The 15,954-nt window shown below is 42.5% G+C and overlaps 1 protein-coding gene across 1 annotated transcript in view; it reads right to left on the reverse strand.

Moving 5' to 3' along the window:
- The window catches only part of LOC124015544 (protein FAM171A2-like), an 83,366-nt gene that overhangs the window by 4,789 nt on the left and 62,623 nt on the right, over positions 1-15,954 (reverse strand). The window contains exons 4-7 of the mRNA XM_046330824.1: positions 11,798-11,956; positions 11,065-11,244; positions 6,190-6,303; positions 202-328 (exon numbers count right to left, since the gene is read on the reverse strand). Of these exons, the coding sequence (XP_046186780.1) occupies positions 202-328; positions 6,190-6,303; positions 11,065-11,244; positions 11,798-11,956 (580 nt within the window). The remainder of the gene's footprint in view (positions 1-201; positions 329-6,189; positions 6,304-11,064; positions 11,245-11,797; positions 11,957-15,954) is intronic.

Genomic DNA, 15,954 nt, shown 5'->3' on the forward strand with positions numbered 1-15,954 from the left:
GTCAATTCCATTTAAATACCAGTCAATTCAGAAAGTAGTTCCAAAATGTCCTTGTTGAAAAGCATTGAATTGAATTGGCATTGGAATGACAATTCGTTGAGTAGCTAGTTCAAAACTAACGCTGGGTTGGAACAAAAATGTGCTACACTGGGATTGACTACTCCAGGACCTGAGTTGAGACACGCTGAGCCTGATACCAACCTGCAGTAGTAGAGCAGCAGACAGAGCAGCACCAGCACCAGCAGAGCCATGGAGCCCAGGATGGTCAGGAGGAAGACGGTGTGGTAGGTGGTGATGTCTCGCAGGCCCGTGGGGTTTAAAGCTGAGTCTGCAACATAGGGGTACACTGTAAAACATTTCCTGTAATTTCTATAGTAAATTCCTGGCAGCACATTAGCCTGTAGGTTACTGTAAATCTACAGTAAAATACAGGCTGCACACAAGCCAGTAAATTACTGTAGTTTTCAAGGACCTTTACTGAAACACAAATTTACAAAATATTACTGTAACACAATGTTACAGCTACATGCTGTATTTCTCGAATTTACAGTGCATTACTGGAAGCATAGTAGTTAGTAAACTGTTGCACATTTACAGCGCAGGCTAGCGCCAACAAGTGAGTGCATTAACTAAGTTTGATTAAAAAAAACACATATCACAGTCATAGCAAGTAAAACATTTCTGTAACTGTTACTGAGAATGTTGTTTGGTCTTCTATTTGTAACAAGATACCTTTTGAAGTATATTTGCCCACCTCTGGTTACTGCCAATATTACGTTACTGTAATATTCACAGTAATTTGCTACCAGATTCCTGTGAGTTACTGTAATATCAGTGCAACAGTACAATAATGTAAGAAAGTAAATGCTACTATAATTGTAAAATTGGTATTTTACATTTAATTACATGGGATTGGTGCAAGCAGTTTGGCTGCTAGGTGTGTGTATATTACAGCATATTTATGAATATTTTGTGTTTTATATCACTTGCACTTCTTGAGGCGTAAACAAAGGCTTCCAAACGGGATTAAAGTATTGATGGGGATACTAAGCTTCTTGAAGTATTGAGGCTTTCCAGAAAATTCTGTCAAAAACAGGTTCATTGTTCAAGGCTTTGATCAACACAGCGTACTAGTGGCACCTGCTGGTCCAAATAATTCAGAACAGCCAAATTATATAGACGACGTCTTCTACGAAAACAGGTGGTTGTTCGACAAAATGAAGTTTCGGACGTCATTGAACACGTGCTTCTGATAAAGAGATACAGGCACACTGCTGAGAAGTAAACTGCTTAGTGATTTCGACGCACGTATTGGAGCGTTGGTATCAAGCATAACATCGCTAGATTACAGGGAAAAACAGACTTGGCAAAACACTCAACAGTAAAGGTTTAAGACTTACTGCTGCTCTGACCTGTTCCTATACACATTCAATTGTTAGGGCACTACTACCATGTTCAATTGGTACAGCAGTCTTACAAACAGGTGCAAAAATATAGCTACTTACAAGGCATGCCTCGAAATATGTTAATGAGCCAAATATTCTTCCCCTCCCACAGCATTTTTCCACAGTGCACCAAAATTTACAGAATGTTGCAGTAAATACATATTAAAATAGCAATACAATGCAAAATACTTTCTTGTTAAATTGTATTGTAATAATGTTACAGAAACAGTGAATATGTAAATATATATTACAGCATACCAATGAATATTTGGTGTTTCATATCACTTGCAAAGGCCTTAACAAAGACTTCTAAAACTAGCAGTGACTACAGAGCAAAACCGATCAAAAGGATATAGCTAAACAATCAACCATTAAAGGTCTGAGACTTGCTGCCACTGATTTGTCCCTTACAAACATGAAATTGTTAGGGAACTAAATTATATATATTTATTATTATTTAACTAGGCAAGTCAGTTAAGAACAACTTCTTATTTACAATGACGGCCTACCGTGGAACAGTAGGTTAACTGCCTTGTTCAGGGGCAGAATGACTGATTTTTACTTTGTCAGCTCGGGGATTTGATCCGGCAACTGTCCCAATGCGCTAACCACCCCATGCTACCACATATCAATTAAATTGGCACAGCACTCTCACTGACATTTGGAACAAATAGCCTCTTACAATGCACACTTCAAAATATGTTTATGACCCAGAAACAACAATAACACTAGAGTTCAAAAGGTGATTGGCGCTATAAAAATACAGTATGGTACTGTAACTATTTTTTTTGCAGTAAATTTACAGCAATTTGTTACAGTGATAAATAAGATAAGATACTCCTAGCTATACAGTTTCATCGCAAAAGTGCATAAAAAGTGCATAAACAAGTGCATAAACAAGTGTTCGTGACTCAATTTGTATCTCATATTGATATGGTCTTAAAACTTCTTAGGGCTGAAATCCCGTTAACGGGATTGATATGACAAACAGCCAGTGAAAGTGCAGGGCGCCAAATTCAAAACAACAGAAATCTCATAATTAAAATTCCTCAAACATTTTTATTTATTTCACCTTTATTTAACCAGGTAGGCAAGTTGAGAACAAGTTCTCATTTACAATTGCGACCTGGCCAAGATAAAGCAAAGAAGTTCGACACATAATACAACACAGAGTTACATATGGAGTAAAACAAACATACAGTCAATAATACAGTAGAAAAATAATCTTTTGTGAGCAAATGAGGTGAGATGAGGGAGGTAAAGGCAAAAAAAGGCCATGGTGGCGAAGTAAATACAATATAGCAAGTAAAACACTGGAATGGTAGATTTTCAGTGGAAGAAAGTGCAAAGTAGAGATCGAAATAATGGGGTGCAAAGGAGCAAAATCAATAAATAAATACAGTAGGGGGAGAGGTAGTTGTTTGGGCTAAATTATAGATGGTCTATGTACAGGTGCAGTAATCTGTGAGCTGCTCTGACAACTGGTGCTTAAAGCTAGTGAGGGAGATAAGTGTTTCCATTTTCAGAGATTTTTGTAGTTCGTTCCAGTCACTGGCAGCAGAGAACTTGAAGGAGAGGCGGCCAAAGGAAGAATTGGTTTTGGGGGTGACCAGAGAGATATACCTGCTGGAGCACGTGCTACAGGTGGGTGCAAGTATCTTAGACCATTTTAAAGGTAATCTTGTTGTTAATCCCACCACAGTGTCCGATTTCAAATAGGCTTTACAGCGAAAGCACCACAAACGATTATGTTAGGTCAGAGCCAAGCCACAGAAAAACACAGCCATTTTCCCAGCCAAAGAGTCGCAAAAGCAGGAAGAGATTAAATTAATCACTAATCTTTGATGATCTTCATCAGATGACACTCATAGGACTTCATGTTACATAATACATGTATGTTTTGTTTGAAAAAGTTCATATTTATATCAAAAATCTCAGGAGACATTGGACACGTTATGTTCAGTAGTTCCAAAAACATCCAGTGATTTTACAGAGAACCACATCAATTTACAGAAATACTCATTATAAATGTTGATGAAAATACAAGTGTTATACATGGAACTTTAGATACACTTCTTCTTAATGCAACCGCTGTGTCAGAAAAAGCAAACCATGCAATAATCTGAGTACGGCGCTCACAGAACAAATACATATATCCGCCATGTTGGAGTCAACAGAAGTCAGAAATAACATAATAAATATTCACTTACCTTTGATGATCTTCATCAAAATGCACTCCCAGGAATCCCAGTTCCACAATAAATGTTAGTTCCGTGACAGTCCGTAGAAACTTGTCAAACTATGTATGAAATCAATCTTTAGGATGTTTTTAACATAAATCTTCAATAATATTCCAACCGGAGAATTCCAACGGGAGATACCTCTCATGTGAAATGCACGTTATCAGCGAGTGCTGGCAGACTCATTCCTCTCTCATTCAGCCCCCCGTCATAGTAGAAGCCTCAAACAAGTTTCTAAAGACGGTTGACATCAAGTGGAAGCCTTAGGAAGTACAACATGACCAATATCCCACTGTGTATTCGATAGGGGCTGAGATAAAAAACTACAAACCTCAGATTTCCCACTTCCTGGTTGGATTTGTTCTCAGGTTTTTGCCTGCTATATGAGTTCTGTTATACTCACAGACATCATTCAAACAGTTTTAGAAACTTCAGAGTGTTTCCCATTCGAATATACAAATAATATGCATATATTAAAAACTGGGACTGAGGAGCAGGCAGTTTACTCTGGGCACCTTATTCATCCAAGCTACTCAATACTGCCCCCCAGCCATAAAAGACAGGGATCGTCAACTAGATTCAGCTGCGGGCTGTTTTTTATTTATTGAGCGGATGGTCAGGGGGCTGTAACATAATTAGAAATAATCAGTAGACTGCAAATTGACCTCACAAAGCTCAAACAGATATCATATTTAACTAAGGCATAATAATGTGAAACCTTGCTGATAAATGTATACAATCACATATCTTGCTCTATTATCTGTGGGAATACTTTGGAACAGATTCTCAAAATGAAAAAAGTATTTATTTTTGCTCAGAAAACATGTTCATGTTATTGTTCTTCACCCAGTGTTTGCGGGTCTGTTGGACCCACACCATTATTGGGTTTTTAAAACAATAACGCCATAACAATCTACATCAAAATAACTATAGACTAGCAAGAACTATAGACAGCATACATGGTTAATATTTGCCACTTACCTCTGCTAGATCACATTTATCAATAAAAGCTCTGCTTTGCAAACAAAAATCAATTATAATCAAGAAATGGGTGGAATACATCATGTTAATCTTTAACAAATGATAAAACAAGGTTTTCATCACTATTGATGTTTATTGCTTTGAAATGAACAAATTGAAAGCACACATTTTACGGAAATGATAAATGATCCCCATTGAACACAAATTAAGGCACACCACATGAGGGACAGAGTTTTACTGTGTGTGTGTGTTTTGCAAATGTATTTCTTGCACTTCATGCATTTGTACTGTGTCTTCTTGTCCTTCTTGGGTCCACACATATCACAGCGCTTCTTCTTGTGTGCTTCCCTCTCTGCAAAAATGATTTCTAAGGCCTTCTGTACAGAGATTATTTTTGCCATACTGATTGATTGTGGTAAGGAGCCACACGTGCAAAACTATTTATTTGTTGTGGCCCTCCCCCAATTTGCACCTGGCTGTGATAGAGTGTGGGAAAATACAGATTTCTTTACAATGTATCGAAATAATGTATTGTAATAACATTGTGCAGGTTCCCAGAATATTTCACACACTACAAAGAGTAAGGAGTGCAAGAAAAGTGGGACACAGGCAGACAGGTTTTTGGTGCTATGTTGAAACAGCAGGCCCAGGGAGGAGGAAGACAGAGTGAAGGCACACAGCAAATCTTATGTTGAATTTTTACTTCTTTTCGAACACCACACAAGGGTTAAGGGAACCAAGATGCCAGTGGGGCTATAGAACAAATGTCAGACTGATGCAGTCCCGAGTCTGGGATGGTCGAAAATGACAAAATACAATTACAAAACACCATAAAAATCAAAGTATCAAAATCAATTATGAAATACTCGTATTTTGTCATCTATTTCATTAAAATATGATGCATATTATGTATATAATACGATGTATTTTAAAATAAGAAATGGAATTTGGAAGTAGCTGGCCCGAACAGCAACAACATTCTCAGTAACGGTTACAGAAACGTCTTACTTGCTATGACTGTGATATGTTGTTGTTCATCTACCTCAGTTGAATGCATTGACTGTAAGTCACTCCGGATAAGAGTGTCTGCTAAATGACCAAAATGTATATGTGATCATAGTATAATGAAATGCAAAGCACACTGGGTATTATTATTGGCCTTGTTTCGGGACGGAGTTTATTAGAATAACGCTCAGCATGCTTCGCATGTCATTTTTACATGTACATTTATATTTAGTTAATTTAGCAGATGCTCTTATCACACTACAGTGCCATCAGACTTCCGATACCAATGTAGGGCGAAAGGGAGCCACAGAATTGTGAACAGCTATTACAAAATGGTATAGAAAAGTATTTTTGAAAAAATAAATTACAGCTCTCGAAAGTATCTTGTTACAAAATATATTGGGGGTCTAATTCATCCCAGTGTAATACAAATGTCAAAATACTCAGAAGTAATTTAAATACATATTTCAAATACATGTAACGGAAATACTGCCCATCTCTGGACATAGTTACCGTACCTGTGGTTGAGGGAAAGGCAGCCAGCCAGTATCCTAGCTGGTTGGCCACAAAACTCCATGTCAACTGTGCTCCTCCTTTCTTGATGTATCCGGTTCCTTTCCTAACCCAGAGTCCTGTTGAAGTACAAGTCAACATGAGTACAGAATTAGTTAGAGGAGAGTTATAATTACAGTAAACACTGTATGTCAACTTCCTTAACAATTTCAGAGTGTGTGTGTAGATGTCCCTTAAGATCCTTATCAATCCAAAATATATTTTTAAAAACTGTATAGTGATTTCCAACCTATTTTTTTGCCTATGTTTTGCCAATGCTTGCTCATAATCCCTGTACACAGTCATTTCATGGATAATCAGTATATTATTTTTAATCCCGGAGTGAGCAGATGGAAGAGCTCCATAGTTACTGTACTGGACGTGTGCTGTGAATCTATTGCTCTACATGATAAGGCCAGGCGGTGTTATGCATTCATATCCAGTGATGTCTAGCTTGTCGGGATAGAACACACACATGATGCGAATAACGTGATTCGGGGGAAGGGAGACAGCTTTGAGTCCAGGCAGATGCTTTTCCGACCCGAACCACAATAATGAATGAGGAGCAATAAAAAAGAAGGAAAAAAAGAAGAGAACGAAAAATGACAAAACAAATAAAACTTGGCCACAAAAAAAAGAAACAAAAAAAAATACGTTTCCCATGATGCCAGGTGCCCTGAGGAGAGGGTCAGGATTCGGTAGCGTAATGTGTTTTGAGAGTAAATTGATGTGTGTCATGCCAGGTCACTGATCTAGGAAGTGTCCGACCATGGATGTAGTGTTACATGTCGACCACTAGGGGTCAGCATGCACACAGACGAACAGTAGCAGGAGCTTTTGTTAATCTCCTCATCATAAGGCAGGGGCATTTCCAAACCACCCCCACACTATCCCCTGATAGAGTATGCGCATTATACAGCCTCTGCTTGTCTTTCTGCCGAGTCCATGTGTGTTTGTGTGTGTCATCCGTCTCCAAAACAAACACAGACTCATATCCTTTCCTCTGTCACACACAGAGTCAGGAGAGATGATGGAGCCTCTGATCTAGAGTCTCCTGGGCTATACGGAACAAGAAACACTCTTCCTTTCTCTTTTAAAGACGCCTTGAAGGAGGAGGATGGGAGGAGATCACATAGGAGGGGTCATCAAGGACAGAGAGAGAGAGAAAGAGAGAGTGTTCCTCTTGACTGACGAAAGGGGTCATGTTCAACTTTGATTCAACTTTTTGGACTCATCATCACACTGTTCTCTTGTACTCATTTGTCATGCAAATGGTTAGGCACAGACTATATGCACACCCACATATGCACAAACTTGTGATTCAGTCCAAAACAAATCAATTTCTCTCTTCAGTGGCAATATCCACCCACGCTCCATATTTCCTCTCAGTCGCAATCCTGACTGACAGTCAGCAGCCTTGTATTACAGCCCACTTAGCTCTCCCTTGATAGTCCTGTCATAGTGCCACAGCGTTCCACAGTGTTCCACAGCACCCACCAATTAAAGGCTTCCGCTGCAGCACCTGATTCTATTTGCTAGAGTGTTCCGAGTGCTCCTGGCAGGTGTCCCCAACCTCCCCAAATATCTACAAAACTCATGGTGGATTTAAAGTCTTGCAAGTGTAACCTGGCACGCTGGAGGAGTGGAGTGTGTGTGTGTGTGTGTGTGAGAGAGAGAGAAGAATCTGGTGTCAAAGCTGACTCTGGAAGAGAGGCCTGTGCATCCAGACTTACATTAACTCGTAAATCTAGAGGAGCCCCTGGGGATACTATACTCGAGGACCATTTTTCTACTCAACACTGATCTTAAGCTGCACAGGAGTATATTTCATTGCTCCGTGTGGGATTCTACATATCTAGTACTTGTTGACATTGGGTGAACCTGCGATGTTACTTGATTTGTTTTGAGTAGAAACTTCCAGGTTCACTGCTTCTGCATAGGTCGGGGAAAAGAAAAAGGTTACTTTGTTGGACGTAAGTTAAACCACGATGGATACAAAAAATGATTTATGCCTAAATGCTGTCACCCACAAGTTAACCAGCCTTTATGTATACAATATATACTGAAACAAGTACAATATACACTGTACTTGCTGCAGTACTACATGAGGGTCAGTGTGGGGCATTCTTCCCTCTTAAGCAAATAAAAACCCACACCCCCAGAGCTATCTCACTGTGTGTGTGTGTGTGTGTGTGTGTGTGTGTGTGTGTGTGTGTGTGTGTGTGTGTGTGTGTGTGTGTGTGTGTGTGTGTGTGTGCGTTGGGATTAGAGGCAAAACATTTAGAGATGACACAGTTAACAACACATCCACCATGGTGTCCACATTATAATCAGCAAGCTTCTCACCACCTGGCTGACTGTTCATTCTTTACTGCAGAAAATGAGATGTGAGCTCTGCGCTGGCTGAGTCTCCCACTTAGTGGACGGTTGAATAAAAATTCACAGAGTTAAATAATGCATGAACCTAACGCTGCAACGCTCTGTTTGACTAATCCGTTTGCTTAAATCCTGTGCTGTATTGTAAAGATTTGATTTTACTCTCAGCTACTGTACAGAGTAAAAAATTTTCATACATTTAATCTTTAGCAAACTGCTAAATTCAACACCCACGAAAACCCACAATATATGCCATGTAGTGGAGCGAGAGAGTGAGAAATGTTTTTTTTTTCTTCGTGGGGGGTGCCTAGTCAATTGCAGTAACCTATTTTGGCTCAATACCGAATGTTAGGGTCTGCACTTAGTACAGAGAGTCACAACCATTAATCCTCACATCATCTAAGCCATCCTAACATGAGGTGAGCAATAGCGTACAGCTAACTCCAACAGACAAGCTCATCACACTATTCAAAATCTCGCCGTCCACGACAGCTTTGTTGTCCCCTTTCTCCTGTACTCAAAAACACTGACCCTCCAAATCCTCTCCTCCTCCCCTCCTCCCATCCATCCATCCATCTGTGTCTCTGTTTGCATCTCATAACATGTTACCGTGGCAACATGAGGCCAGAGAGGCGGGGAACATTGCCTCCTCTCTCCCAGGGTTCCTAGAGCTACATAACAGGACTAATCACATCACCAGGCTTCAGGAGAACAACACTCTACAGCTGCAGTTTTACACAAGGTGTTAAAAAGGGGTGTTTACACAAAGTCTGTTTTTCATGTTTTCTGCACATTGAACCCACAACTACAGTATCCGAATGACACACCCATCTTTTGTGCATTGGGATCCACCGATCAATACATGTCCATGAGTTCTAAATGCGATAGTTCCCGAGTTGCGCACGCATATTGCTCTCCGTATTTGAGATACCACCGCGGAAGGCTGCTGGGAATCCAAATAGAGCCTGCCAGATAGGTGCTTCATCATCTACCCTTGGGAAGACATATCCAGACTGGTTGGCTATTACTTTTTATTCATTAGGCTTGCTCTTCTCAGTTCCTTGTGCACTGTACCATCCTTGAAATCCCACTTCAAGAAGTTGAGGTTATCGTGGAGATCTGTAGAAATAGGCTTGGGGCTGCATTAACACTTCCTATGAATACCCTCTTCATAATGCATTATAAACACATTTAGAACGCCTGAGCTATGAATCATGCATACTGATGCACGACACAGACACTAATAACTGCTCATAAACGTCTATGACTAAATACATAATGCGTTATGAAGAGGGTATTCATAGGAAGCATTTTACCAGGGCTTCTTCAGCATAGTTATGGTATTGTGAATCTCGGTAGGGAAATGCCAGGCATGTCAATGAGATCTGTAGTGATCTGCATGTCCCAGTTCAGACACACTGGAATGATAGTTACCATGGGAGGTCCGGAACGTTTGTCAAGACAAGAAACAACCCTGGCCTGGCGTTTTTAGGCATCGGTTCCATAAAGCAAGGGGGGAAAGTGAATGTATGAGAGAGAGCGAGAGAAGGAAAGAGATAGAGAGGCAGAGAGAGAGAAAGAAAGAGAGAGAGGGAGGCAGAGCAAGAGAGAGGCAAAGAGAGTGTGTATGTGAGAGAAAGAAAGAGCGAGAGAGAGAGGGAGACAGAATGACAGAGAACAAGAGAGAAAGAGAGGGAGAGAGTGTGTTTGTGTGTGTGTGAGAGAGAGAGAGAGAGAGAGAGAGAGAGAGAGAGAGAGAGAGAGACAGAAAGAAAGAAATGTTTGAGAGAGAGAAAGAAAGAGAGAGAGAGAAAGAGAGAGATGGAGAGAGTTGTGTGGCTCCCTCCCTGTGAAAGCATGCACAGCAGTTGTATAACAGTTCTGTCAGCCATGTGAGCTGCAATATTCCAGACACCGAGGAGCAGCGAGGAGGAAGATTAACCCCATGTGAGTCTAGATCACCTAGCCTGGGTATACCACACTGAACTGAGGAAAACACTGCTGAGCACAGTGTTCAGGCTGGTTGAACCAGGCTAGCTGTGACCAGCTGGGAGTCCAGGCAGCCATAGTTAGAGCAGATGGACTGGAGGTTCCTCTTATTCGCCCCTTCCAAGCTCAGACCACTGCCATTTATACGCCTTAGAGTGGATTTAGCTGGGATAAACGATTTGTGGTTCGACGGGGCGGTGCCTTACTATCAACGGCAGTTTTTAATTGACAGGCATTTTTACGTATGTATTTCAGTGTAGCAGAAAGCCCACTGTTGATGAACAAATGAAACTGGCTAAAGTATGTACGAGGATGTTTCTGTATGTGGCTGTTACACAAGGATATTTGTTTTTAAGGTAACCATTTTCAACTGACAGCACTCAAGAGTCGGCACTCTATCAAACAGATTGATGACACTTGTACATGGAGGGCTCTCAGTATTTGGTCAGCTATGATGGTGGGCGTGTCCCCCTTACCTGTCTTGTCGTCGAACCTCCACACAGGGACACTGGTGGCTGTCTGCAGGGGTGTGTCTAAGGGCAGGGGAATGCAGATATGGACGGGGTCCCACACCTGAACACCGGTTCCGTTACGACTGAAGAGCTGGGCATTGACCGCCGCCACCGGCGTCAGCTCCATCCAGCTACTATTAGCCCCTGGGGAGAGACGGCACAAAGGTCTTTAGACCACCGACCAGTGTGGTGTACAACCCAACCGTAGAAAATCCCCAAAAAGGCTTGCTACCATGCTAATGCTACCATCATCGTGCAAACATCACAATGTTCATCATCATCGTCATGGTTGACCTGGTTCCCACTAGGTCAGAAGAGTCTTTTCAACTGACAATAGTGTGCTTCTCATCATTCATGACACATTCAGACATAAGACTATGTAATCAAACTTTCCCCCTGGTTTCCTGCCATCACTTCTCATCATTTGGGACTTTTTGACAGAAATCTATTTCGGTCAAAATCTCTGGATTTTCCACTTGAGCAATTCTACTTTTTCAGCCAGTCTTTTACCCATGTACTTTCCCTTCATCCTTTCTTCTCTTCCTATCTCATCTCCTGTTTCCCTCCTAGCCTCTCCTTTTCAACCCTCGCTGTTCGCCTCCCTCCTTCTCTCTCCCCCCCTCGCTCTGTCCCTCCCTCCCCCCCTCGCTCTGTCCCTCCCTCCCTGCCTCCCTCCCTCCCTCCCTCCATGTCTCACCTGTGGCATTGCTCTCCAGGCCCAGTGGGTAGGGGAAACCTCCTATCTCATACTGACTCTGTGCGGAGGTCAGCACAGCAGAGAGCTCTGGGTTGGTAGAGTTGATGGCCAGAGCCACTGCTTTCCTCTGGAGCTGTATCCATGGCTGGTTTTTGACACCTGGAGGGGGAAGGGGTGAGAGAGGGGAAAAGTGGGGGAAGGAGGGGAAAGAAAGAGGGAGTCTGTGAGATTGGGGGTGCAACTGAAGATGAAGCATAAAGGTTACAGCATTGCCGTGGCAATCATATGGCCTATGAAAGTTGATCACCCAAAGTGAAGAGCTGAAGACAGTACTGTTCATAATCCTAGTAATAATAGAATAGAAATATTTCCTCCCCACAAATCAGCTTTAGACAGACACCAAATCATTTATCTCTAATTTATTCAGATTATACAGAAACAATCACGGGATCAACCCAACCCTCAAATTGAAATGACAACCAATCTCACATACAGTACAGTAGGAGCATCCAGGAATAGTGGCAGCTAGCAGGATTTGCTGGTCTATAGTAAGACAACAGAGACTAACCCTGCAGGTTGGACAACGGTCCCCTAGTCTCCCTGCCTGTCAAACTATAATCCCATTCTCCCTGTTTGATTTGGCTTGCCACAAAGGAAAAAAGGGGCCTAAAAATACACTGGCACCTCGTAACGGTGCCACATGTCTGACATGATTAGTATTTGGTGAGCAATGGGGCCTGATCTGTGCAGACAGTCAGGCAAGCGTGTCCATGCAGCGGGTCTATATACTATATACTATACCGGCTGTATTGTAGTAGCATCCATCTCTATCTCTATCTCATCTCTCTTTCTCTAATGAACTGTGTGTATCCATTCCATTCCTGTGCTCATCGTTCCATTCCACCTCATCGCTCCATTCCACCTCATCGCTAGAGTAGCTTGTTGCCACTTCTTTTCTCAGGTTCTCTTTGTAAATCTCAGTGAAACATGTGACACTTCCCTGTCCCTGAATTGGACATTACATCTCTCACTTATCTTTTTTCTACTCTCATTACGGGTTCACAGCATAGTTGTTGACATTGTCAAATAACTCAAGCATAGATTGGTCACTATTTTTCTAATTTGGCACACAGAAACTAGATGCCATAAGTAACTTGGTCAAAAAGAATGCCATCGATTGCTATAAGCGGTCTCACTTAAACCCTCATATCTAAAGACTTGAAACTTTGTATGTAGGTGTCTTTCCTCATCCTGAACAAATTTGCCTCAAAGACCCATTAGGTCTGTCAGGATGGATTTTCCTCCATCTTGGAACTCCTTCTCATGAAGCATAAGTCCAAATAACAAAACATTTGGTATGTAGTAGGCCCATGGAACATCTCTTTACTTAATTTGAGAAAAGCTTGGTTAAGATATGGCTGAGTTATTGAAAAATCTGGAAATCTGATTTTACGTGTCCATTTATACTGAACAAAAATATAAACGCAACATGTGAAGTGTTGGTCCCATCGGAAATAAAATATCCCAGAAATGTTCCAAACGCACAAAAAGCTTATTCCTCCAAAATATTGTGCACAATTTTTTTTACATCCCTGTTAGTGAGCATTTCAACTCTCACTATCGTTACACACACCTGCGCATCATCAGACTCACTTGACTCCATCACTTCCCTGATTACCTTCCCTATATATGTCACCCCCTTTGGTTCCTTCCCAAGGCGTTATTGTTTCTGTTCCTGTGTCAGTTCTGTGCGTTTTTCATGTTTTATATTATGTTACGTTTATTTATTAAAACACTCACTCCCTGAACTTGCTTTTTTTTCCCGGTGGGAATGATGTCAGGTCTGTGAGCTGCTACAGGCTCTCATGCCTCAGCCGGATCGCTAGGCTCTCATGCCTCAGCCGGATCGCTAGGCTATCATGCCTCAACCGGATCGCTAGGCTCTCATGCCTCAACCGGATCGCTAGGCTCTCATGCCTCAGCCGGATCGCTAGGCTCTCATGCCTCAGCCGGATCGCTAGGCTCTCATGCCTCAGCCGGATCGCTAGGCTCTCATGCCTCAGCCGGATCGCTAGGCTCTCATGCCTCAGCCGGATCGCTAGGCTCTCATGCCTCAACCGGATCGCTAGGCTCTCATGCCTCAGCCGGATCGCTAGGCTCTCATGCCTCAGCCGGATCGCTAGGCTCTCATGCCTCAGCCGGATCGCTAGGCTCTCATGCCTCAGCCGGATCGCTAGGCTCTCATGCCTCAGCCGGATCGCTAGGCTCTCATGCCTCAACCGGATCGCTAGGCTCTCATGCCTCAACCGGATCGCTAGGCTCTCATGCCTCAGCCGGATCGCTAGGCTCTCATGCCTCAGCCGGATTGCTAGGCTCTCATGCCTCAGACGGCTCGTCGTGCTTTCATGCCTTTTCCAGATCGCCAGGCTCCCCTGCATCAGACGGTCTCTCAGGTTCCCGTGCCCCTGCCGGAGACAGGCTCCCACGTCTCAGCCGGACTGAAAGGTTTCCGTGCCTTAGCAGAGGTGACCAGTCCGCTCCTGATCCCAGGGATTGTCATTTTTGTTGGCGTCCTGCGGCTGGAGCTGCGTGTTCGTGAGGGGGTACTGTCACGTGTGCTCCTTCTCCGGTCTCTAGGTCACCAGGCTGCTCATTATAGTGCACCCCTGCCACCATTGTTACGTGCACCTGCACATCATCAGACTCACCTGGACTCCATCACTTCCCTGATTAACTTCCCGATATACAGTTGAAGTCGGAAGTTTACATACATGTGTCAGAATAATTGTAGAGAGAATGATGTATTTCAGATTTGATTTCTTTCATCACATTCCCAGTGGGTCAGAATTTTACATACACACAATTAGTATTTTGTAGCATTGCCTTCCTCTCATGAACCATATAGCCAAATGATACTAAATGGTACATTTTTTAACATAGTTTGAGAAAAAAAAGCTAAGGGATTTGGCCAAAAGATGGCTGAGTTATTGACAATAAAAAAATGAATTTTACGTGTCCATTTAAACCACTGTAAATCCATGTCATGTTTTGTCATTTATTATCTTGTCTTGTCCCTGTGCTTCCCATTCTATTCGTTTCCCTCTGCTGGTCTTATTAGGTTCTTTCCCTCTTTCTATCCCTCTCTCTCCCCCTCCCTCTCTCACTCTCTCGCTCTCTCTTCTCTCTATCGTTCCGTTCCTGCTCCCAGCTGTTCCTATTCCCCTAATCAATCATTTAGTCTTCCCACACCTGTTCCCGATCCTTTCCCCTGATTAGAGTCCCTATTTCTTCCTTTGTGTTCCGTTCCTGTCCTGTCGGTTCCTTGTCTAGAATTCACCGTGCTGTGTTTGTGTTTCGCCCTGTCGTGTCGTGTTTTCCTCAGATGCTGCGTGGTGAGCAGGTGTCTGAGTCTGTCCGGTTCAAGTGCCTTCCCGAGGCAACCTGCTGTTCACCTGCTGTTCAAGATCGAGTCTCCAGTTTGTCCTCGTCATTTCGAGTGAAAGTTGTGTTTTTTGTTTGTATTTACTTTACTGGATTAAAGACTCTGTTTTCGCCAAGTCGCTTTTGGGTCCTCTTTCACCTGCATGACAATCCACCCCATAGTGGTCTATGATCTTGAAACTTGTCATCGCTATCATGGACATCCCTACAGTGAACCACACCGATGTCGGTATTGATATCTCAAAACACAAGGAAACTATTAACAACTCATTCTTTGCATGTGTAACACTAATGCTCCAAATCATCTGCAATCATCTTCTCATGAACCATATGTCAGATTCACTACGGATTTTGTATATAGACTCATTACATCTGTCTTTAATGTTCTTGAGAAAAAATAGTTTCAGGACCATGGACATCCATCGCAGAGAAAGGTGCTCACCTCGATCCAGCACCATGGGTGGAAAGCACCACTCACTGGGCCGCACCCAGCACGGTGCAGCTTAGTGGGCTAATCAGCCTACATGTTTAAGATGAGTGGCGCAGGCCTGCAAGCCAAGGGCATGAGAATGCCATGTTCCTAATTTGATATTGTGCCCATTCCCCGGTCGCCAAGTTTAGAATTGTAAACTAACAGAAAAAAAGTCATAGACTATAGCGACCACTGCTCCAGATCACTTGATATCCACCACAAGGGGAAGAGAAGGGAGAGAGGG

Source organism: Oncorhynchus gorbuscha, linkage group LG26, assembly GCF_021184085.1.
Source record: "Oncorhynchus gorbuscha isolate QuinsamMale2020 ecotype Even-year linkage group LG26, OgorEven_v1.0, whole genome shotgun sequence".
In the NCBI taxonomy this organism is placed as follows: domain Eukaryota; kingdom Metazoa; phylum Chordata; class Actinopteri; order Salmoniformes; family Salmonidae; genus Oncorhynchus; species Oncorhynchus gorbuscha.